This window comes from Oncorhynchus mykiss, chromosome 6 (assembly GCF_013265735.2).
Source record: "Oncorhynchus mykiss isolate Arlee chromosome 6, USDA_OmykA_1.1, whole genome shotgun sequence".
Lineage (NCBI taxonomy): Eukaryota > Metazoa > Chordata > Actinopteri > Salmoniformes > Salmonidae > Oncorhynchus > Oncorhynchus mykiss.
In genome coordinates, this window is record NC_048570.1 from 62,328,255 (window position 1) to 62,354,682 (window position 26,428).

Below are 26,428 nucleotides of genomic sequence, written 5' to 3' on the forward strand. Positions count from 1 at the left end.
GTGTAATATTTTGGCACATAGGACCCTGCTGTGGGTTTCTGGATTATGACAATTTACCTGTGTTTCATAGGTGCGGGTATAAGGAGCCGTTCTTCTTCCATGCCCATACTTGGAGCGAGCGGATGGGCGAGGTCACTCCCCAGAAACTACCTGCTGAAGCTCATTTCTCACTTAACCGATAACCCAGAAAGCACACGTTTGAAGAATAGACTTTTCTCCTCTACACGTAAAGGGATTACTTTTTACTGTTGGTGGAACGACTATCCAAATATTATTGAAAACAAATGGGGGCATTTTGGTTCGTGGAGTTGGGCGTATTAATATTATTTCTCCAGGTAAGAGTTTTTTTTATTTCACTCTAAAGTAGCACGAAATGTAGGCAACGTCATTTACCTGGGAATACGTTGGCTAATATAGTCTGAACCCGTATCTGGTTCAGCCTACAGGTCTTATTTAAAAACGTATTTATGAAAAAATGTCATGATTTGTCTGGTGTTTTTGTTTTAGTCAGCGTTGCGTTAGTCGGTTATTTGCTTAATTATCAGGTTAACGCACCCGGATATGTTTTTATACATATGCCACATTTCGCAATAGGGTGCTGTGCTATTTGTAGAATATCAACAATAGTAGTGAGTGGTCATTATGATAGTATAAATGCATTTCTATGGTAATCTGGTGAAATATTTATTTTATGACCGTGTGCCGTTTTTATAAATACAATTCCTTTTTTTCCTTTTGTAAGGCTTTCAAACCAGGGTCGTCGGAGTCAAAATGTCTACCAGGTTTCAATCCAGAAATATACCTTTTCAAAGTGGAAAGATATCACTTACAAAGTGGCCGGAGACTAGGAAAAGGTAAGAACTAACTGATGGTAGCTTCCTCGCTGTCACATTTTTGCCCGGTCATACGCTAACGCCTTGTTCAAAACAACTGGGAAATATCGAACCTCGGTGCGTTCAAAGCTAAAGGCATAAAACGAGCTCCGACTGGGAAATATCTATTTGAAATGTCTTCCAACTCAAAATTACAATTCGGGCCTCTTTCAAGAGCTCCGACCTGAAGATCACTGGCATCATGATTTGACCTCGTATTTTTCCGAGTCCCAGTTGTTTTGAACGCTGCATAAGACCGTGTGTCATCACTTCAGAAAACATTTTAGTTTCATTCACAGCAGACGGTGTTCTGTTTTGAATATTTCAGTACACGTTGATAAATGTGTATCCATTGTTCAATTTGTCAGAAGTGGTTCAATTGGAAGTATTTTGTGTTTAAATATTTGTTCAGTTGCCGAGAGCCTTCGTGATTCCTAATCAAACTGTGCACAGCTGTTTATTGTACAGACAATCCACTGAGCACACATTGTTTTCAGGTTTTGCTATGACTGTGGGCCTTGTCTCTGGCTTCTCTATGAAATTACACTGATTCACAAAATTAATAGAGCAATTTGGTGAGTGAACTTGCTTTGTTTAACAGCACAACATATCAAGAAATACAAGGCTGGTTAGTTTTCACACTCGAGTGTTGCTTTGTTTCTATGTAAAGAATTCACTCATGTGTCTAGGACCGCCAGTAACTCCCTTTGATAAGCCTTTGTTTGTTGAGGTGCGGCTGGCAAGACGACTCTGTACATTACTTGGCAAATATGGCATTGAACTTTTCTCAGTCATAGTTTGTTTACAATAGCATTGTGGTTTGTCTGATCCGCATTGGGGCTAATGGAGGGATTTTTCACACATTTGCTAAGAAATCGAAGTGTCACTTACAATTGTGTGACCAATTTAGTATGCTAGATTTGTATTGTTATGGCTTTTAATTATGCTTCAAACAAGTTGACTTAATTGAAGGCTGTTTTTTCCTTGTAAGGAGGTTGACCAGACTGAGTGAGCTCATCGATGAGACATGCTAAATCTCTGGTAGTTTAACTGGGCGTGTAGGCATAAGCTCTGATCTGATCAGTAGAGTGAAACTGGTTAGACTTCCTGGAATAACCATTAGGCCGGCCAAGATTCCTCTGAGTGACTTCTGACATTGATTGTCATTCGCGTCAACTGACAGCATATTACAAATGAATAATGCATATCAATGAGAAATGATCATGATCATCTCATAGCAAAAAGGCTATATTATTGAACATGTAACTCCTGTAACGAAGCAGCCAATGTAAATTGACATTTGCAAGGAAAACCTTGTTCTAAACAGTGCACCTGATGCGAGCGGTTCCATATGGGACCGAGATCATCTGTTAAACTTAGAAAGGGGAAATCTAAAGATTTAACAACTAGGATGGGTTTACTAATATGACTAGGATTGTGCCTTTTTGGATTCTCGACGAAGAAAGTTGATATGAAAACCAATAGAACAGGGGAGAAATGCTGGTTTCGATGAGGAAGTCTTAGAAACATGGAGGCAATTATTTTACAATGGTGGGACTTTGGCAAGGCTACTTTGAAACAAGGTAAGACATGGCTCATAATATGAAGACTGCTAAGATGGCGCCGAAGAGGATGGCTGACATTTTACATGCTCCTGACCAATTGTGCTATTTTGATGCGTTTTTTTTTTTTTTTTTTGCGTTAACTTATTTTGAGCATGATGTTGCTGCTACTGTCTCTTATGACCGCAAATAAATTCTGGACATCAGAACAGGTATTACTCACCATGAACTGGAAGAAGCTTTATCCTTTGACGAGTCTGAGAAGTCTGAGAATACTGTTCTCTACTGGGCACAGGTAGGTAGCCTAGTGGTTAGTGTTGGACCAGTAACCGAAAGGTTGCTAGATCGAATCCCCGAGCTGACAAGGTAAAAATCTGGCAGTTAACCCATGGTTCTTAGGCCGTCATTGTAAATAACAATTTGTTCTTAACAGGCTCACCTAGTTAAATATTTTTAAAATCCCCGTCATTTGCGTGAAGAAGAGGGTGCAGATCGGGCTGCGTTCTGAGAATCTGTAGGTGAGTGAGTAAACTGCCATCTGTTCTACTGGCTAACATGCAATTATTGGAAAATTTAAATGAATGACCTATGATTATCCTGCCATTGGGACATTAAGAACTGCAATATCTTTTTCAACGAGTTGTGGCTGAACGACGACGGAGCTGGCGGGATTTTCCATGCTCCGGCAGAACAGAGATGCTATGTCTGGTAAGACGAGGGTCGAGGGTGTCTTTTTGTCAATAAAAGCTGGTGCACGGTGTCAAATATTAAAGAAGGCTTGAGGTATTGCTCGCCTGAGGTAGAGTACCTTATGATAAGTTGTAGACCACACTATCAACCAAGAGTTCTCATCTATATTATTCGTAGCTGTCTACTTACCACCACAGACCGATGCTGGCACTAAGACTGCTCTCAACCAACTCTATATAAGGACATAAGCCAACAAGAAAATGCTCCTCCAGAAGCAGTGCTCCTAGTGACTGGGGACTTTAATGCAGGCAAACTTAAATCAGTTTTACCAAATTTTACTGCCATTTCACATTTGCAATCAGAGGTGAAGAAATCCTAGACCACCTTTACTCCACACACAGAGATGGATACAAAGCTCTCCCCCACCTTCCATCTGGAAAATCGGACTATAGTTCTATCCTCCTGCTTACAAGCAAAAACTAAAGCAGGAAGTTTCAGTGACTTGCTCAATACGGAAGTGGTCAGATGATGCGGATGCTACGCTACAGGGCTGTTTTGCTAGCACAGACTGGAATATGTTCTGGGATTTATCCAATGGCATTGAGTCTACTACCTCAGTCATCGGCTTCATCAATAAGTGCATTGACGTCGTACCCACAGTGACCGTACGTACATATCCCAACCAGAAACCATGGATTACAGGCAACATCCACATCGAGCTAAAGGCTAGAGCTGCCACTTTCAAGGAGCGGGACACTAATCCGGATGCTTATAAGAAATCCCGCTATCCCCTCAGACTAGAGGTCGACCAATTCTGATTTTTCAACACCGATTATTGGAAGACCAAAAAAAGCAGATACCGATTAATCGGCCGTTTTTATTCATTTATTTTTTATTTGTAATAATGACAATTACATACTGAATGAACACTTATTTTACACTTATTTTAACTTAATACATCAATAAAATAAATGTAGCCTCAAATAAAAAAGTGTTGCAACTGGATCCTGGACTTCCTGATGGGCCTCCCCCAGGTGATAAGAGTAGGAAACATGTCTGCCATGCTGATCCTCAACACTGGTACCCCTCAGGGGTGTGTACTTAGTCACCTCCTGTACTCCCTGTTCACTCATGACTGCACGGCCAGGCACGACTCCAACACCATTATGTTTGTCGATGACACAACAGTGTCACCGACAACGATGAGACAGCCTATAGGGAGGAGGTCAGAGAACTGGCAGTGTGGTGCCAGGACAACCACCTCTCCCTCAATGTGAGCGAGACAAAGGAGCTGATCGTGGACTACAGGGAAAGGCGGGCCACACAGGCCCCCATAAACATCAACAGGGCTGTAGTGGAGAGGGTTGAGCGCTTCAAGTTCCTTGGTGTCCACATCATCAACAAACTATTTTGGTCCAAACACACCAAGACAGTTGAGGCGGGCACGACAAAACCTTTCCCCCTCTGGAGACTGAAAAGATTTGGCATGGGTCCCCAGATCCTCAAAGATCTACAGCTGCATGGTTGAGAGCATCCTGATCGGTTGCATCATCACCTGGTATGACAACTGCTCGGCATCTGACCGTGAGGCGCTACAGAGGGTAGTGCGTATGGTCCAGTACATCACTGGGTCCAAGCTTCCCAATGCTCCTTAACAGCTTCTACACCTAAGCCATTAGTCCAGTTGCCATTTTATTAATTGTTTGGCAATCTATATTGACCCCCCCCTCCCCCATCAATTTGTTTTGTGCACTGCTGCTACTCGCTCTTTATTATCTATGCATAGTCACTTCGCCCCTACCTACATGTACAAATTACCTCAACTAACCTGTACCCCCGCACACTGACTCGGTACTGGTACCCCTTGTATATAGCCTTGTTTTTTTATTATATATTAATTTAGTTTATTTGTTAAATATTTGCTTAACTCTTGAACTGCACTGTTGGTTAAGGGCTTGTGAGTAAGCATTTCACCGTATCTATGGATTTCACATGACTTGGAGTACAGATACTGTTATATATTTTTTTAAGAATTAAGGTATTGATCAGACAACCATTCAGACAAACCTTTAGAATGTTTTAGAAATCCAAATATTACACTACCTTTTAAAATTTTGGGGTGACTTAGAAATGTCCTTGTTTTTGAAAGAAAAGCACACTGTCCATTAAAATAACATCAAATTGATCAGAAATACAGTGTAGATGTTGTAAATGACTATGGTAGCTGGAAACTGGTTTTAAAAAAATAGAAAATTATAGGATATCTACAGAGGCCCATTATCAGCAACCATCACTCATGTGTTCCAATGGCATGTTGTGTTAAACTTGGATTAGCTATCATTTTAAAAGGCTAATTGATCATTAGAAAACCTTTGTGCAATTATGTTAGCACAGCTGAAACTGTTCTGATTAAAGAAGCAATTAAACTGGCCTTCTTTATACTAGTTGAGTATCTGGAGAATCAGCATTTGTGGGTTTGATTACAGGCTCAAAATGGCCAAAGACCTTTCTTCTGAAACTCATCAGTCTATTCTTGTTCTGAGAAATAAAGACTATTCCATGCAAGAAATTGCCAAGAAACTGAAGATCTCGTACAACGCTGTGTATTGCTCCCTTCACAGAACAGCGCAAACTGTCTCTAACCAGAATAGAAAGAGGAGTGCGAGGTCCCGGTGCACAACTGAGCAAGCGGACAAATACATTAGTGTCTAGTTTAAGAAACAGAGGCCTCACAAGTCCTCAACTGGCAGATTTATTAAATAGTACCCGCAAAACACCAGTCTCAAAATGTCAACTGTGTAGAGGCAACTCTGGGATGCTGGCCTTCTAGGCCAGCAGATTGTGCTTAATTTGCACATCTCCCCTCTGAGAATTCACGAACGGGCATTTGACTGTAAAGCTACTCCAGTACTTTTCTCAGTGTAGCCCATTTTTCTCTGGAAAAAAATGCAAGATTGACTTCGAGCAAAACAGTAGGAAATGTAGCATTCGAAATATGATGACCATGTGTTGTTTTTGCCAAAAAGTTAACTGTAAGCTCATTTACTTATATGGCTGCTAGCCAAATAGCGTTGCACTTAGACATCTGAAAATGAAGCTGTTCTCTGCCAAATGTGACTGTGTTTTGTGTGATTAATAATAACTATAGTTGCACGTCCCTGATCACTCTATTGAAGCAAAAAACAGGACTTTCAAAATAAAATGCAGATGTCGTGGTTTTAAAATGCATATTTCTGAACTCTAAATGGACCCCTGATGCGACTATAGGCTATTGAATATTTGAAAGTCGCAAAAAAAGCTTGCTTCAGGCTACACGCGCTTTTCTCTCGCTCATATTTTCACCCTTCAGACTATTCTCAATTTAATCTTGTCTTTACTAATGTCATTTGTTTTTATTTAGAATGGTTCATTATCAAATTTGTCAGGAGTAAAAATACATGTCGTCCGTATGCACATGAATAGCGACTGGAGGCCACATTCCCGCAGTTCGTTTTTCACTCCTGCCAGGTAGTCTACTCCGGCTTAATATCAGCAGCTGAGAAATAAATATAGTAGCAGCTGAGAAATAAATATAGTAGCAGCTGGGATCCTGTTTTTAGTGGCAACCAACTCTCCTTTCACATGGGATTGCATATAAAAATGTCTGGGTTTATAAGAACAATAGTTTCACTCTGCAACAGTCACTGTTCGAGGAGCATGCAGCCTTTTGCTGTGCAACAGGTGATATTCTGCCCAAACTCTATGCCATGGGCTCTCCAACCCAGCTCCTGCAGCTACCCAGAGCTTAATTTGGGAAACAAGTGAAATATTTTCGGGAACGACGCTTGTAACATGTTTTCACAAAACGTATATCATTAAACTGTTGACGGGAGGAGATGGAAACGCACAGTGAGATTCTGTAGCGAAAGATAATGTCAGCCTTTTAATTATGAAAATGCCCTGTTACTAAGCTATTCATCACCTAAGCCTATACGTTATCTCCTTGCGTCATGGATAGAAAGTTTGGAGTGTAGCATAATGGAACAGAACATCCAGTTTGCATAATACAGTCCACAGGCAATTACTAGAATTTGTTTAATTGGAGTATAGCCTAGCTAGATTAATTGTGTATCCAATTTTCAGTTTATGGTCAGTAGGCTATACCTAGGGCTGTTGTGGTTACCGTATTACTGCCACACCGGCAGTAATGAGGCAGAACCGCAGTCAAATACCACCTGACCGTTGAGTCACGGTAATCTCTATTTATCCCCCTCCTGTTCACCCATGACTGCGTGGCCAACCACATCAAGTTTGCAGATGACACAAGGGTTAGGCCTGATTTACCACCAACAACGATGAGACAGCCAGTTGTAAAACAAATGTTTTTGTTACAAGTGGCCTGATTTTCTTTTTGTTGCTCTGGACTTCAGCTTTACCACCTACATCTTTCTTTAATTTGTTCAACTCTTTGACGGCCACCATCTTGCCTAAAGAGTGGTAGTCGCTGTACCTCTACCTACCTGATTCTCTAGTACCTAACTCTTAATAGAATGAGCAGAAAGCAGAGGTGGGTACTGTGGCATACATCTAGTTCAGTTTTTACTTCTGAAAACCACACTTCCATATCTTTCTCAACCACACATTTCTTGTTTTGTGTGTCATTGCACAATTTCTGCATAACATTTAGCCAGTTCATTAGGCTGAAAAGAGGTGTATTGATTTGGTTTTTTTTAAATAATACTCAATCAACTTATTTTGTAAGCTAATAGGAGCACAATGATACATTCAGACCTCTTTGTAGAGCTAGGTCTATGCCTCAGGATGTTTATAGTAGTCATGTGAAACCAGATGTTGCTGCCTGCCTGTCCTTGAGTCTCAACCCAGGGCTGGGCAAGTCAACTCTGCTCTCTGTCCACACAGGATGATTCTAGTAGACTACTTGTATACCATGACAGCTTAATCTCCACCTAGTACATTGTATATTGTTCTAAGTTGCACAGTACTAGTTATACATGTCATGTTAATAGTTACATGAGGATATGGGTCAATTTACTCTTTTGCAAGTCTGACATGTTGTGGGTTTTTACATTGCATGTAATAAGCCCTGCATAATGTCTTTGCAGCACATCAGAGCTGCGATCATGAGGCGACTAGGCCTAGGTGTTTTAGAAGGCCATTTTGCTGCTTCGTTACTATGACCAGTATTCCATTTATACATTTACGGAGAGAGTCTGTGGTGGCTCTTATCAGTTCATCAAGAACTCACTGATGTTATAAATTTGAGATTGGGATGGTGCTTTAAATCTTTTCCTGTTACTGAAGTGCTTTCAATGGTTACTTTTTAAGCCCACATGCATATTACTTTTAAAATATCCTCTGACCACCATTATCTTTGACCTTGCAGTGGTTTTTGATGACTGCACCAGCCGTACCAGCTTTCTCTTTCACTCCGAGGATTCACGCTTCAAAGTAGATGGCGACGGGACGCTGAAACTGAAGAGGGGGCTGACTCTGCATAATGGACATAAGGAGTTCTATGTCTCTACCCATTCCAAGGGCAAGAAGTTCACGGTTCCAGTCAGAGTGCTGCATGAGGCCAGACATGGCCACCACCACAATCACCATGAGATGACCACCCAGCCCAAGGTATATGACTGGTTAAATTAATGAGAATATGGTGTCCTCTAGTGGATAGATGGGCAACTGCATCTCTGGAAGGGTTTCAATGACTTAGCTGGAAATATTCTAATTCTGTCATTTTTAAGTCAATTGAAGTTTGATGGCAGTTTCTGTAAAATGCTCTATGTATTTGGGTGCTGTAAAACCATATACTTGATATTTCATGTTTTTTGTTTCAATTCCACAGCCAGAAAAAAGTCTGTCTCTACCTGTTCTGAACTTCCCCAAGTCTTCAGGAGGTCTGAAAAGAAGGAAGAGGGACTGGGTCATTCCTCCCATCAACTTCCCAGAGAATGCCCGAGGCCCGTTCCCCAAGAATATGGTGCAGGTAAGTGTCTTGTAGGTTAAGGAGCATTTTTCCGTTACTCTAATATCAGCGTTGGACATTTCGTCATTGACGTGGATTCTATTATCCTTGTAAACCAGATCAAGTCCAGCAATGATAAAGAGGTGAAGATCCAGTACAGCATCACTGGCACTGGGGCAGACCTACCTCCTGTGGGACTCTTCACTGTGGACAAAAACTCTGGAATACTCTATGTGACCCAGCCTTTGGACAGGGAGAGAAAAGACCAATACATTGTACGGTTTGCGTACCCTAATTTTCCTCCCTTGACTTAATTGAAAACGGATTATATTTAGTTTTAAAGTAATGTTTGCCGTTACTTTTCTCTCTAGCTCCTAGCCCATGCTGTTGCAGTGGGTGCAGGTATAGCTGAGGATCCCATGGAGATCATTGTGAAAGTCATCGATATGAATGACAACAAACCTGTATTTACCCAAGATCCATTTACAGGAACAGTTCCTGAAGCATCAAAACCAGGTATGTTCACACACACTCAGTATTTACGATGCTTAACAATGTTCTTTTTTTAAGGAGAATTATGCCAGGACGATTCAGATTTTTTCTTCATTCTGTTCAGGTGATGAGGTCATGCAGGTAACGGCCACTGATGCTGATGAGGAGGGCTCTGCCAATTCTGATGTCAGATACACCATTCTCAGTCAGGAGCCTCCACTACCAAGCCCCAACATGTTTGTCATCAACCCTGTGACTGGAGGGATTCGGGTTAACGCACCTGGGTTGGACAGAGAGGTTGGTCTCTTTTCAAATCAATAGTCTTGTCGATCACTTATTCATTGTGTATATTCCACATGCATTACACTTGTGATTCTGATTTTAATTTTCTACTTAATTTGTCAGAAATATACCAAATATACTTTGGCAATCCAAGCTGCCGATATGGAGGGAAATGGCCTTACCAGCTTTGGCAAAGCCATCATTACAGTAACGGACAGCAATGACAACGCGCCACAGTTTGTGACGCCTTCGGTAAGCACATTTCTGAAGGCAAACTTTTAAATTGCCGCCTTACAATCGTTTTAACACATAATGGAATTGCCCTCTCTTTGTTGCTTTATAATCATGTGTCTCTCATTTGCAGTACACCGTGTCAGTCCCAGAGAATAAAGTGGATGCCTTGGTGGTGAAAATGCCAGTGACTGATGGAGATGAGCCTCACTCCTCTGCCTGGGCCACCACCTACAAGATAGTTGACGGGGACCCTCAAGGCCTTTTCAGTGTGAGCACAGGCCCTAGCAAGCTGGAGGGCATCATTACAACTGCTAAGGTATGTTGAAATCTTCTCCTATAGATATATTTGAGCTGCTACTCTGGAGGTGCAGCAAAATGTAGCTTTTTAGCTGCTTTCCTGGAATGATATCCTGGAAGAAGTAATTTTCACTCCCCTTTGTATTTATTTGTACAGTGACGCTAAAACATTTTAAGATGACTCTATACTCTAGTGTTTTTTTAAAATTAGAGATCCAATATTTCATATGAGCCGACAGTACACTATCCCATTTTTATTTGACTTTGCGCCCAGATGCTCACAATTTTGGCGGCAGTAAGAAAGCCATCGCCATCTGCACCTGTTCGACATGGCCTAGTTTTTATTACTTCTAAACAAGCTTTTTGGGGTTCTCGTACATTTACAATGTTTTGATTCTTCCTTGAACAGTCACTAAGATTATATTTGGTTGTGAACTTTGCAAAATTATCAATTTTGGATGCAGCAGTTGTTAGCTAGAATACTTACGCTCTATGATATGCTGTAGCAAAAGCTAGCCAAAGAGCCATTTTACTGGTTGACGTGTTAAGTATAATGCAGATGATTTGCAATGACACAAACATTATATTAAACAGGGCATTCAAATCAGTCTTAAAATCCAATGTATTATCTATAAGAAGTGTGAAATGCACTCATAAGCAGCATGTAAATATAGGCATTTTTTGCTGGAGTTCTATAAGGCCACCAACTGTCTTTGCATATTGCCCTCGTGCAGCGAACACAGAAAGGGGTCTATAGAAAATACATTATTTGCCATGCATGTCTCTTATTGTAAATAAGAATGTTTCTAAACCCTTCTACATTTGTGTATATGCTACCATTTTATTCTGGATAATCATGGATGACTTGAATCACGATGAGTGAGAGTTCAAGGGATGAATTGCATACCCCAAAAAAATGTTTATTGGGAATGGTGAGAGGTTGGCATGTTTTGGGGGTATGAACTTTTTGCCTCCAACTTTCTCACTAATCATTATTCATGATTCATTCAGGATTATCCGTAGTCATGGTAGTATCCACATAATGTAAAGTTGTTCAGAAACATTCTTATTTACCATTCATTTCTATTGGGCACAACAAACTGAAAATGCATCCAAGTTTGTAGTTGCAAGCTTGACTTGGTCATGGCGTGCGAGGAATATGGAACCAAATACTCAACTTTGACTACTTTAATACTCTGAATTTGTAGAAATACCTATGACTAAGAAGGGGGCAAGATGCATGAAGTGCTTTTATTTATAAATGGTAAAATGGATATTTATGAAAATACCCTCAATGAAAAGTTACATTTTGTACCGTTGCTTCATATGAAACAAATTATATAAAATCCTGGATTAAGGAGCCAAATTAAAAGTTTTGGCTACGTTGGGTAAATGTGTAGGGGGAGAGTATGATTGTAGATATAAACGCAATTATCCTGATTCTATGTCTGAAGGATTCCTATGCTGATGGGCTTTTCTGTTCTTTCAACACAGCCGCTTGACTTTGAGAAGAACAACAAGTACACTCTGCTGGTCACTGTGCAGAATGAAGTCCCATTCGCAATCAGCCTGCCCACCTCCACTGCTACTGTTGTAGTGAATGTGGAGGATGTGAATGAAGCTCCAGTCTTCACCCCAGTGGAGAAGATTATCAGGAAACCTGAGGACCTCCCTGTTGACAGTGACCTGGTTCTGTACACCGCCACAGACCCAGACACTGCAAGGAATCAGAAAGTCACGTAAGATTAGAACTTCATTTACAATTTCTTATGTTTTGTAAGAGGAAAACATTTTTCAAATGACGACTGTACAGGTTGTAAGCAATGCTCTTACTTATTTTTTTACATTTACTACACAGATACAAGATACGCAATGATCCTGCTGGATGGCTAAATATCAACAAAGACACTGGGCTGATCAAAGTCAAGAGCCTCATGGACAGAGAATCCACTTTTGTCCAAGACAACAAATACTCTGTTGTTGTTCTGGGCATCGACAACGGTATTTAAATGTTCCCTTTTTCTAATGTTAATATTTAAAATTTTGTAAATGACCACACCCTAAACTTGACCCTGAGTGACAGTGCTCTAATTTGGATATGCAGATGAAATCCCGGCAACTGGCACTGGTACCCTTATCATAGAGCTGGAGGATGTGAATGATAATGCTCCAACCATCGACGAGAGTGTGATCAGGGTCTGCAACAAGGAGTCCTCCCCACAGCTGCTGTCAGTCACTGATAAAGACAGCGCGGGCTTTGCTGCTCCATACACCGTACAGCTTCAGGGGTCGTCCCATTCTAACTGGACTGCCAGAATGAACGACACAAGTATGTATTGATTTTTCCCAGAACTACAGTACTTGCCCCCCTTTAAAACAATTGCGTTGTTAAATGTTACCCGTTTTCCATTTCAGAGACGGGCATTATCCTGACACTGAAGACTGTGTTGGACAGTGGAGATTACATGGTTGTCCTGAGAGTGTCTGACAACCAGGGCCTGCACCATGACAGCACCATCCAGGCCTCCGTGTGTGACTGCAAAGGAGCAGATGTCCAGTGTACCGATAAAGCTGTAGCAGGCTTCGGCATCTCTAGCATTCTGGGAATTCTAGGAGCAGTCTTACTACTCCTATGTAAGTTGTTCATTTGTTTAACCCGGCACTAAAGTGTTTAGTCAGTGCTGTCCTTGACACGTACATATGTAATTGTTAATACACAGTGATGTACTAGTGTGTTAAGGCCCTGTGTTTATGTTGTGCTCCAGTGTTGTCTCTTCTGCTGCTCATGTTCCTGCGGAAGAGAGGTGGTGAGAAGAAGGAGCCTCTGCTGCAAGAGGACGATGTCAGGGACAACATCTACTACTATGACGAGGAGGGAGGTGGCGAGGATGACCAGGTGATGGGAGCGCTCACTAGACTAGCTCAGAACATGCCTACCAGGCCAGGGTTCCCCCACTGTCTCAAATAGTTTTTCAACAGAACATACTGTCAGTGTGACACGTATATGTCCCTGGATAAGCTCTCACAATATTAGCATTTATTAAATGCAGTCATATAGGCCACTAAGTTACTTATTCAATAAGAAGTTGTATTTCCCCTCAGACACAATCTTGTGGATGTCTGGTTTGATGGATTAATGCGATTTTGATGTGCAGGCAGTCTTCGATTGACTTTGTGATAAGCCGGTTCCTGTCATGAGTATATTGCCTTCATGGAGGAAAATGAGGACTCTCATTAAGTCGATCCAAACATTGTTAGCACAAAAAAATGCACGTTTCTTTATTGTGCTGTATTCCTCTGAGCATGCCACCCAAAACGCACACAGGGACTCGGCACTCCTGAGCGCATCCCTTATATGGCTCGATGTCTGGAATTCAATCGGGTTTTTTTGTTGCCTCATCCAGCGAGGGTATCTTTTTTTTTTTTAGCAAGGGAGGAGAATTCCCCACCTGGGTGGACTGAGGGGATTACGTACAAACGCAATGATATCCTTTGCCTTGCTGTGGTCTTCAAATCTGGTGGATAAGTTCTCTCAGCTGCTTGGTGAAATCTTCCATCACCTCTGACAATGCTGTGGCCTGGTCCCTCTGTTTGTCGTGTCTTCAGTGTGCTGAAGTGCAGTAGCCTTCCAGATGCTAAGTCCAAATCGAACAACTCAAATTTCTCCATGTCCACGACTGTTTCCCACTTCCCACAGATTGAACCTGTTTTAAGTTACAGAATATGTCTGCAAAAAGCTGTGTGCAGCTTACAGTTAATAATTGAATGTTTCTGGTTCTGGCCTCTATGGGGCGGAAGGGCACTGAGTTTTATGCTTAGATTCATAATTACATCAGATTTAATTATTTGCAAACAGCGATATTTTCATTGTAAATAAGGCATTGGGAAAAGATGGAGCGATGAACGCATCTCTGTACATTCTTATCAACATCGATTTTCATTAGCCACCTTCTGGAGACTTTGAGAGGTACCTTTTTATCTTGCTATCAAGTAAATTGTTCTGAACAAATGGTAATGTTAAAATAAGTAGTGTAGGCTACGTAGACTTGTTTTTTTCCCCACCAATCAACGCACAGAAATTGACTAATTGAATAGACAAATTTTGAGCTTTATCAGATAAATTATTGTCACTGAGTTTATTATGTACTAATCATGTGTTAAACATGTTAAATTTGTTGTGTAGGCCAATTGTGCTAATATTATATACAGTGCCTTGCGAAAGTATTCGGCCCCCTTGAACTTTGCGACCTTTTGCCACATTTCAGGCTTCAAACATAAAGATATAAAACTGTATTTTTTTGTGAAGAATCAACAACAAGTGGGACACAATCATGAAGTGGAACGACATTTATTGAATATTTCTAACTTTTTTAACAAATCAAAAACTGAAAAATTGGGCGTGCAAAATTATTGAGCCCCTTTACTTTCAGTGCAGCAAACTCTCTCCAGAAGTTCAGTGAGGATCTCTGAATGATCCAATGTTGACCTAAATGACTAATGATGATAAATTACAATCCACCTGTGTGTAATCAAGTCTCCGTATAAATGCACCTGCACTGTGATAGTCTCAGAGGTCTGTTAAAAGCGCAGAGAGCATCATGAAGAACAAGGAACACACCAGGCAGGTCCGAGATACTGTTGTGAAGAAGTTTAAAGCCGGATTTGGATACAAAAAGATTTCCCAAGCTTTAAACATCCCAAGGAGCACTGTGCAAGCGATAATATTGAAATGGAAGGAGTATCAGACCACTGCAAATCTACCAAGACCTGGCCGTCCCTCTAAACTTTCAGCTCATACAAGGAGAAGACTGATCAGAGATGCAGCCAAGAGGCCCATGATCACTCTGGATGAACTGCAGAGATCTACAGCTGAGGTGGGAGACTCTGTCCATAGGACAACAATCAGTCGTATATTGCACAAATCTGGCCTTCATGGAAGAGTGGCAAGAAAGCCATTTCTTAAAGATATCCATAAAAAGTGTTGTTTAAAGTTTGCCACAAGCCACCTGGGAGACACACCAAACATGTGGAAGAAGGTGCTCTGGTCAGATGAAACCAAAATTGAACTTTTTGGCAACAATGCAAAATGTTATGTTTGGCGTAAAAGCAACACAGCTGAACACACCATCCCCACTGTCAAACATGGTGGTGGCAGCATCATGGTTTGGGCCTGCTTTTCTTCAGCAGGGACAGGGAAGATGGTTAAAATTGATGGGAAGATGGATGGAGCCAAATACAGGACCATTCTGGAAGAAAACCTGATGGAGTTTGCAAAAGACCTGAGACTGGGACGGAGATTTGTCTTCCAACAAGACAATGATCCAAAACATAAAGCAAAATCTACAATGGAATGGTTCAAAAATAAACATATCCAGGTGTTAGAATGGCCAAGTCAAAGTCCAGACCTGAATCCAATCGAGAATCTGTGGAAAGAACTGAAAACTGCTGTTCACAAATGCTCTCCATCCAACCTCACTGAGCTCGAGCTGTTTTGCAAGGAGGAATGGGAAAAAATTTCAGTCTCTCGATGTGCAAAACTGATAGAGACATACCCCAAGCGACTTACAGCTGTAATCGCAGCAAAAGGTGGCGCTACAAAGTATTAACTTAAGGGGGCTGAATAATTTTGCACGCCCAATTTTTCAGTTTTTGATTTGTTAAAAAGGTTTGAAATATCCAATAAATGTCGTTCCACTTCATGATTGTGTCCCACTTGTTGTTGATTCTTCACAAAAAAATACAGTTTTATATCTTTGTTTGAAGCCTGAAATGTGGCAAAAGGTCGCAAAGTTCAAGGGGGCCGAATACTTTCGCAAGGCACTGTATTTACTATGTTCTGGCCCGCTGACTGTTGGCTCAGAAAAAATTTGTCCCGGGACCAAACCTGGTTGAGGAACCCTGGACTAGGCTTTTCCAAGGGTCCATTTTTTTTTATTGTGATGTACATGTTATTGCAAACCATTGCATCTGTCACTTGATGTTTTTATGTTTCTGTGTCTTGTACAGACATGTATTATATTACATCTTTCCACCTTCAGGATTTCGACTTGAGTGTCCTGCACAGAGGTCTGGATAACCGTCCTGATGTTTTCCGTAATGACATCGCTCCAACCATGGCCCGGCCAGAGTATCGTCCACGACCCGCCAACCCAGCCGACATTGGCAACTTCATTGATGATGTGAGTCAAGTCTTGAACTGATTTATACTATGAGTAGAATGCACAGTTAAGGTCATATCTAGGTCTTCTGGAGATGATTTGTCATGGAAATAACTGGATTTGACATGGATAATGTCAGAATGCATGTTTAGAATTTGTGCTGTATGTTCAAGGTGGTAAAATGTAATCTTTCTGTTGACCAGAACCTGAAGGCAGCTGACAACGACCCCACTGCCCCTCCCTACGACTCCCTCCTGGTGTTTGACTATGAAGGAGGTGGCTCTGAGGCCGGCTCCCTCAGTTCCCTCAATTCCTCCAACTCAGGAGGCGACCAGGACTACGACCTCCTTCAAGAGTGGGGCCCGCGCTTCAAGAAGCTGTCTGACATGTACGGAGGAGGAGAGGATTGAGGAGTCAGTCAGCCACTAAACCTTTTTGCTTGGAAACTGTCCGGTTCTCCACACTTGGGTCTGTAGACTGAGGTCATTTCTTTATTTCCCCTTTTTTATGCGTTTCGGGCACATCTACAGTTTGGCAATTTGATTTGTGCAGACATGGGACCATTTTAGAAAAATGTGTTCAATGCTCGTCTTCAGCATGGGGAGGGTGGCACACTTGGCTCTGCACTAGCAGGATGTTGACATGGATTTTACACAGTTCAGCAGTTCTTTCTAATGGACTCTTAACAACCCCAGATTGTACTTGAATTTAATATGCTTTGTTTGCTGTTTTTTGCTTCTATGTTGGCGTCGTATCGAAGTTATTTTTTAAAAATGGATATATATATATATATATATATATATATATATATCTCACGATCCTTTGGCATGAAATTGAAGTTACTGGAAGCCAAATGAGCCTTACGATTTTTTTTTGTTAGCATTTATTGAGCTTGATAATAAACTGTTAAGTTTGGATTGCTTTATTCCTTTTCATTTTAATCATATTAATCACTAAGTGTATTTTTTTTTTTTTTTTCCTGAAGAAGCTCCGTTCTGCTTTTTTAAATTAAAGATATCCCTTTGGTACAATGATGGATGTTAATATTTGTATTAAATACATTGGAATTTGTCTTATTTTGAATTAAATTATTCAAATTCACAGCTGAGACACTAGATGGCGATGATTGAATAAAACAGGTCTTGGTCAATGAATGATGGCATTTCCTTGTCCCGCAGAACAGATTGTACAAGTTATAGTTAAGTAATAAGGCCGGAGGGGGTGTGGTGTATATGGTCAACATATCTCGGCTAAGGGCTGTTCTTATCCACGATGCAACACGGGGTGCCTGGACAGAGCCTTTAGCCGTGGTTTATTGGCCATATACCACAAAACCCTCAGGTGCCTTAATGGTTACAAATGTAATTAGAGCAATAAAAATGTATATTTTGTCATATCAGTCCGTATACCATGGGTATCAGCCAATCTGCAGGGCTTGAACCATTTATAGGCTACCTTAGACATTTAGACTCATGCATGTGATTTTTTAAGGCACAATGTGCAATTTTAAACACATTTGTTTTGTCTTAGCCTTCAGGAGTAGGTGGTTGAGGTCATTGTATTTGTATTATTTTCCAGTCATCTGTTCAAGCAAGTGAATTCTTGCGCACATCATAAATGAAAAGTTACGGTTGCTTTTAGTTGTCTACCCCACGGACCTCCCCTCCTTGAATGCTAGTTTGGTTGCCTCAATAGGATGCACTTCATGGAATAGAACATGAGTGGTCCAGGAATACGCTTTGCTTTCAAATGAGACATGGAAAGAAACTGAGAATAATAGACAAGGAACCTCTCACGTAACACTTCAAGTCTGTCTTTCTTTTCAAGTAAGCATAGGATACAAATAAAAGTACATTCAAATTAACACTGTCATTTGGCCTAATCATAGGTCTGGACTTTGAGCACGTTTTATGAAGGTGTAGAAATTTTTTGTAAGCTAGTTCAACCAAAAAAAGCATTTATTTGGCATTTTTTGCTATACCATGTGATAGAAGGTTTGTAGCATAAAGAAAAACGAGTATAGAAAAAATAAATACCGGTTAGGCAATATTTTGAGTAATTATAAAGCCAACCAGGCAGGGCCAATTCAGGTCGCCTGTCTACAGGCTTGCAGACTACTGTGTTGCGATGCACCTGTTTTGTTGGGGTATACTGATCGACGCAGAGGTGCCGCCCCCATGCACTTGTCCTTTCATTCTAATTGGTCCGACAGGGTGTGTATGCTAATTCTCAGCGACCGCTGCACCTGACTCTCCACTCCACCGAAGAATGCAAGGCAAAAGACAGCCTCCAAGTAACAGCTATTTATTCTACAGGTCATCCTACTCAACGAGCACTCACTTGTTACATTATTGCGGCGCTGCAGACTCATCAATAACAGAGCTATATGATAAAGATGCCACGGTCTTTTCTGGTGAAGAAACATCTCACTAATAAGAAGCCAAACTATGGAATTCTGGATTCAAAATCAGACGGTACAGTTAAGTTTTAAAATCGACTGAAATTATACGTTTCTATCGTTGTGTTATATATAGAACTTCTCATCTAGTTCTATAAAAAAAAAGACCTATGTGAATAACTTTGCTGTTTTGTCTGTTGGCTATTTATTGCATTATTTCAGAGAAAAAAATATGAATTTATCGTTATCTTTATTCCATTCATAGCTCATTTTAAAAAGGAATTGTATTTTTGCTTTGAGTAGTTGAACACACTAGGCCTATAACTCAAACAATATGATTTCAGCATAGTCTAAAATTATGTTCGTTATAGGAAAGTAAATAATGATGGATTGAACTGATACCTTGGAATAGAATCCAACAAATGCGCTTTTGGAGTTTAGCAGGTGCAAAATCTGTCACACAAAAGAAGAGATTAATAGTCCCTCCTCCAGGGATCTGAAGGGTCCTATTAAGCGCGTTCAAGAGGCTAATGTAGTGCCCTTCGAGGCTCCTTTTACCCCCGAAATGTGCCTTAGGTCTGTGTTTTTGTTCCAATTCACCCCTTAAAGCGAGCTAGCCTCCCACCCTCCTGTATTGAACTGTCAAGATTACCATTATAGAAGTGGAAAAGAAAATGTATGTGACTGAAATCAGATTCGTTTTTTGTAAGGAAAGTAAAATAGTGCCAGTTGGCTATGCTATGGGAATGCATTGGAGCTTTGGAATTTATGCAAATCGATATGCACAATACAGTCCCTCAGTACTTTGAGACTGCTCCTAATATTGTAAATTAATGTCAAATGTTTAACTATACATTTTAACGTATTACTAAATGATACCTAATTATTCTCATAGAGTATGATTAAAACATTTGAGTGTACTTGTAAAATAAGTTTTAACATAAAATGGTGTTTGTGTCATTACAGCTCTCCACACCAGCCTGGTCTATCTTGAGGTACCCTGTTACATCCCCAGCACTCCTCAGCCCCTGGAGGGTTGGCTGCCAGGGCCAAGTCTCATCCCCACACCAGCCTCCATGCACTCTCCCAAGGTAGACAGGCTGCCTTCAAGGGACACCAGCTTGTCCCTGCATAGCTCAACACAGGAAATCACCTACCCCCTGTCAGTGTCTCACAACAATCCGCTAAGAGACTCACAGTCCGGATTTAAGTCCCTGGGAACCATGGAACCCCAGACCTTCATGCTCTCACAGGACTTCAGACAACCGGAGGAGAGGGGCAGCATGCCTAATCCCCTCCTGGGCCTTGTTCACTCTAGTGTTAGTCAGGAGCGCTTTGAATGCTTTGACTGTCACAAAGCCTACTTCACCTTCTCTGGGCTGGCTAAGCACAGGCAGTTGCACTGTGAGTGGCAGTGTCACAAGTACTTCTGCTGCAGGTACTGTGACAAGGAGTACGTGAGTCTGGGAGCTCTGAAGATGCACATCCGAACACACACACTGCCCTGCGTCTGCAAGCTCTGTGGGAAGGCCTTCTCCAGGCCTTGGCTGCTCCAGGGACACATTCGCACACATACAGGTACAGACAGAGTAATGTACAGCCGGCAACACTTTTTACCTTTATTCACCTGCTTCATGAATTGAGTTTGACTTCACACCATCCCGTATTCAGTTACCCACTAGGGCTCTGAGGTTATCAATTTTTTTTTCAGGTGAGAAGCCCTTCTCCTGCCCACACTGCAGCCGGGCGTTTGCTGACCGCTCCAACCTCCGAGCACACCTACAGACACACTCTGACATCAAGAAATACCAGTGCAAGAGTTGCTCCAAAACCTTCTCCAGGATATCTCTGCTCTGCAAGCATGAAGAGGCTGGCTGCTCCCCACTGTCCTGATTCCGTTTACTGCCAGTGCTGCCCACTCTGTGCCTATTGCCTACTTGCCTAGACTATGTCTGGTTCTACTAACATCAGACTTCCCTCACAAAGCACTGGAGATAGACTACTATTGGTGACACGGAGCTCTGACTACTGTATGTTTTTGTTCTCTGACATTTCAAGCTCATGAAATAAGCACAATGGACTGTGTCCAAAGACATTCTTATGTCATATATTTGACATATGAAGTAGTTGTATGACATCAAGACAAAAAAGAGAAAAGTTGTTATCGCATGCTGCCAAAAATACTTGAAATTTAAAGCCTTGAAGTTTTTGATTGTGTTATTGATAATTACCTGTGCCTTTTGAGGAAATGTATAGCTGGAGTATACAATTTTGTATGAACTTTGTTTGTTTAAAGACAATAAATACCTATTTTTGTACAATTGCCTTGTATTAAGCCTAAATATGAAAACATGCATAATCATGTGAGACACGAACCACTGAGATGAAAACACAAGCCCCAGTCTAAGTCAGGAAATATTGAAGAAACCCACTTTTCTAAAATCAAAACAAATGCTGAGTGTCTGCTGTAGAGTACTAGGACTACATGTTATCACTTTGCTATCATTGCCTCAGCATGTTCCTACTTTACGACCATTTCTTGGCATTGTGAGATCACTGGCGAACTGTAAAAATCATCATGGGCGCACAGGAAACTGGAAAATAAAGTGATTAGGATAAACGGAAAACAGATAGTGTCTGGCAGTGTTCTTGTGACACCCCTATCCCCAGGCAGGATCTCTCAGGGGTCTCTGAGATGGGAGCATTTAAATTCCTCTGCCAAGGAAAGTATTTTTGGAGGGCAGCTGGTGAAGGATGATATTTTAAGAGTCTAAATAAAACTGATGTTTCCCATTTGTAAAGGTGCATGGAAAATTCGTATTAAATATATCTGTTCATTGGCAGGTGGAGGGAGGCCAGCTGCATGCCGTGGTGGCGCCATGCCAGGCCTTGCGGGAGGGGGGGATGGGTCGACTCTTTCCAGTTGCTCAGCACAGGTGGAGCAGCTGAGTGGAGAGAGCTCCCCAAACACATGGCCTGTCGCTGCCAGTCGGGAGAAGCACTGCTTTTCTCCAGCAGAATCCCAAACATGTCAAGCATGTCCCAAGGCACTCCAAACACGCGCAGGTTGTGGAGCAACTTGGCTGTCTGTTAGATGATTGGTAGAGTAGAAGGAGGAATGGGGATTGGACGCTGTGTTGGCACTGGCCGGCAATTAAATGTTTGTCAACTGTTTACTTGTACACTGTACACATATATACGGCCATGGCAGCAATAGCCAGCTATGTACAGTACCTGCACCTGGAGAGGGTCAACCACTTTTGACCAATAAAAATGATGTTTTTTTCTTGTTATAACCACCACTCATTTAATAATAATACATTTTTTTAAATCCATAAAGGGTGAACAAATAAAAATATCAATATGCTAAATGTTCAAATATACATTGATTGCACATATAATGAATTGCTCTGTATAAGAGTGTCTGCCATCAGGGTTTGCCAAACTCGGTCCTGGGGCCCCCCCTTCGTGCACATTTTGGTTTTCCCCCCAGCACTACACAGCTGATTCAAATAATCAAAGCTTGATGATGAGTTGGTTATTTAAATCAGCTGTGTAATGCTAGGGCAAAACCCAAAACGTGCACCCAGGGGGAAACCCTGTGCTAAATGAATGAAATGTTAACATACACAGTAGGTGACATAGTTGTGGGACTAAAAAGACACCTGGAAGTTTCTAAGTTGGGGGAGAAATGGTATCTTGGGCAACAAAACCCATAACTTAGCAGGAAGCCCACGCAGAGCAGAGCTTATCGAGCCAGGTGTGTTTTCAGGAGGCCAGGTCCCGTGTGGCAGGGCTCTGGCACCACCGTCACAGATCCCTGGGGTGTTGCTGGGGGATTGTAGTGGAGACTGATATGGCAGACGCATATCCTGGCTGGAGCCGTCTCGGCCCATCCTTCACCTTTCTGACGTATTCAATGTATACCAACATAATTATTTAGCAGCAGGACACCATGGACCCAGTCAATCATGGACAACTTCCAGCACTACTAACATTGTGGAGATCATTATGAATGTAACCGTATCAGAAGTTTGGTAGAAACGTTGACCAGCCTTACTGGACAGACCCAGAGGATGAGGACGATAGACAAACACAAGGCTCGGCTCCAGACGTGATCTTGACCTCTGTCGCCGTTCTCCATGACGTGTGCGTCAGCTGACGCCACAGCAGCTCCGAACTATAGCCACTGTGACACCACAAAAGACCCCTCTCACCCTATAAATACCCTGTAGCCAGAGCAAGAAAGTCATGGACCTGATACCCATACAGCAGCAGACAGGTCAAAAATAGAGGCAGTGGGGCTATTTCTGACCCAGTGTGAATTGGGTCTGGCCAAACTCTAGCTCCTGGGGTGGGCTGACAGGAGCCTCCAGTCCATAGAGCTGTGCCTCGTTGTTTCCCTTTGGAACAATCCCTGGGCCTGATCCAGGGATTCGCCTACCAGTAACCCGCCCATACAGTTTCTCAACTTCTGGGAATTTCACTCCCATCTCCACTTGTCCTGCTACTCTGCTGTATCGTATCAGCTCCTGGGATGATTTGATAGCATAGAGGTCGACGAGTTCCCGGCCATCGAGATAGCGAAGGTGCTTTGATATATTAGTCTAGAGAATTTATTTTGATCAGTTGGTGGTAGTGATGAGAATCTACTGTAGATTAGAGATGAGATAGTATTTATGTGCATTGGATAAAACTAATGACAGCTACCTCACGATAAACTCATGTCAAAGACCCAAAACATCACAGAAATCATGAAAAGCACACGTATTCTAGAGAAGAGAGGTGAAGGAAGATAGATAAGTGATTTGTCTGTAAAATGTTTGTTGAATGTTGAAGCACAACGGACTTTAAACAGAATTAAATTAGTCTGTTTTTCCGCCAACAGACACAAATTAAAACGCATTGGTGTTGTATCTGAATATCAAGCTCTTGATTAAAGCTCTTGCAAAAGTATTCAGGCCCCTTAGATTTCTTCACATTTTATTGTGTTACAAAGTGGGATTCAAATGAATTTAATTGTCATTTATTTGTCAACAATCTACACAAAATAATCTGTAATGTCAAAGTGGAAGAAAAATGATATATGAAAAAAATATAAATAAAACATCCATAGCTAAAATATAGTTATTGCATAAGTATTTAGCCCATTTGTTGAGGCAAGCCTAAATTTGTTCAGTACTAAAAGTATTTGGCTTAATAAATACCATAATAATTTGAATGGAATAATGGGGGTTGACATGATTTTTGAATGACTAACCCTTCCTCTGTCCCACCTACATACAGTGCCTTGCGAAAGTATTCGGCCCCCTTGAACTTTGCGACCTTTTGCCACATTTCAGGCTTCAAACATAAAGATATAAAACTGTATTTTTTTGTGAATAATCAACAACAAGTGGGACACAATCATGAAGTGGAACGACATTTATTGGATATTTCAAACTTTTTTAACAAATCAAAAACTGAAAAATTGGGCGTGCAAAATTATTCAGCCCCCTTAAGTTAATACTTTGTAGCGCCACCTTTTGCTGCGATTACAGCTGTAAGTCGCTTGGGGTATGTCTCTATCAGTTTTGCACATCGAGAGACTGAATTTTTTTCCCATTTCTCCTTGCAAAACAGCTCGAGCTCAGTGAGGTTGGATGGAGAGCATTTGTGAACAGCAGTTTTCAGTTCTTTCCACAGATTCTCGATTGGATTCAGGTCTGGACTTTGACTTGGCCATTCTAACACCTGGATATGTTTATTTTTGAACCATTCCATTGTAGATTTTGCTTTATGTTTTGGATCATTGTCTTGTTGGAAGACAAATCTCCGTCCCAGTCTCAGGTCTTTTGCAGACTCCATCAGGTTTTCTTCCAGAATGGTCCTGTATTTGGCTCCATCCATCTTCCCATCAATTTTAACCATCTTCCCTGTCCATGCTGAAGAAAAGCAGGCCCAAACCATGATGCTGCCACCACCATGTTTGACAGTGGGCATGGTGTGTTCAGGGTGATGAGCTGTGTTGCTTTTACGCCAAACATAACGTTTTGCATTGTTGCCAAAAAGTTCAATTTTGGTTTCATCTGACCAGAGCACCTTCTTCCACATGTTTGGTGTGTCTCCCAGGTGGCTTGTGGCAAACTTTAAACAACACTTTTTATGGATATCTTTAAGAAATGGCTTTCTTCTTGCCACTCTTCCATAAAGGCCAGATTTGTGCAATATACAACTGATTGTTGTCCTATGGACAGAGTCTCCCACCTCAGCTGTAGATCTCTGCAGTTCATCCAGAGTGATCATGGGCCTCTTGGCTGCATCTCTGATCAGTCTTCTCCTTGTATGAGCTGAACGTTTAGAGGGACGGCCAGGTCTTGGTATATTTGCAGTGGTCTGATACTCCTTCCATTTCAATATTATCGCTTGCACAGTGCTCCTTGGGATGTTTAAAGCTTGGGAAATCTTTTTGTATCCAAATCCGGCTTTAAACTTCTTCACAACAGTATCTCGGACCTGCCTGGTGTGTTCCTTGTTCTTCATGATGCTCTCTGCGCTTTTAACGGACCTCTGAGACTATCACAGTGCAGGTGCATTTATACGGAGACTTGATTACACACAGGTGGATTGTATTTATCATCATTAGTCATTTAGGTCAACATTGGATCATTCAGAGATTCTCACTGAACTTCTGGAGAGAGTTTGCTGCACTGAAAGTAAAGGGGCTGAATAATTTTGCACGCCCAATTTTTCAGTTTTTGATTGTTAAAAAAGTTTGAAATATCCAATAAATGTCGTTCCACTTCATGATTGTGTCCCACTTGTTGTTGATTCTTCACAAAAAAATACAGTTTTATATCTTTATGTTTGAAGGCTGAAATGTGGCAAAAGGTCGCAAAGTTCAAGGGGGCCAAATACTTTCGCAAGGCACTGTAACTGCCTCCTTATTTTCAAGCATGGTGGTGGCTGCATCATGGTATGGGTATGCTTGACATTGGCAAATACTGGGGAGTTTTTCAGGATAAAAACAAACGGATAGAGAAGCACAGGCAAAATCCTAGAGGAAAACCTTCTTCAGTCTGCTTTACACCAGATACTGGGAGATGAATTCACCTTTCAGCAGGACAATAACCTACAACCAAATCTACACTGGAGTTGCTTACCAAGAAGACAGTGAATGTTCATGAGTGGCTTTAAATCTGCTATAAATTCTATGGCTAGACTTGAAAGTTGCTGTCATTATCCCCGACATTTTGACAGAGCTTGAAAATAATACTGGGCAAGTATTGCACAATCCAGATGTGCAAAGCTCTTATAGACTTACCCAAGAAGACTCACAGCTGTAATCGATGCCAAAGGTGTTTCTAACATAAGGTGTCAGGGAGCTGAATACTAATGCAACGACTATATTTTAGTTATTTAATTTGTATGAATAAAACATTGACATTCCAGTGTGTTTTTTGTAGATTGTTGGCAATTAAATCAATTTTAATCCCACT

General features: G+C 41.4%; 2 protein-coding genes across 2 annotated transcripts; both read left to right on the plus strand.

Annotated features, from left to right (window-relative positions):
- Positions 1-98: 98 nt before the first annotated feature.
- LOC110526291 (B-cadherin) lies at positions 99-18,378 on the plus strand. The gene is made up of 16 exons (XM_021607117.2): positions 99-335; positions 743-854; positions 8,508-8,749; positions 8,970-9,110; positions 9,209-9,364; positions 9,461-9,605; positions 9,706-9,878; positions 9,987-10,115; positions 10,228-10,413; positions 11,889-12,133; positions 12,253-12,395; positions 12,499-12,723; positions 12,810-13,028; positions 13,160-13,290; positions 16,433-16,573; positions 16,756-18,378. Exons 1-16 carry the CDS (start codon positions 285-287, stop codon positions 16,960-16,962), a joined length of 2,646 nt encoding a protein of 881 aa, XP_021462792.2. The 5' UTR covers positions 99-284; the 3' UTR covers positions 16,963-18,378.
- A 134-nt stretch (positions 18,379-18,512) lies between these two features.
- Positions 18,513-21,541, plus strand: LOC110526293 (zinc finger protein SNAI2-like). Its single transcript, XM_021607118.2, has 3 exons — positions 18,513-19,026; positions 19,917-20,528; positions 20,662-21,541. Exons 1-3 carry the CDS (start codon positions 18,939-18,941, stop codon positions 20,841-20,843), a joined length of 882 nt encoding a protein of 293 aa, XP_021462793.2. The 5' UTR covers positions 18,513-18,938; the 3' UTR covers positions 20,844-21,541.
- Positions 21,542-26,428: the final 4,887 nt, after the last annotated feature.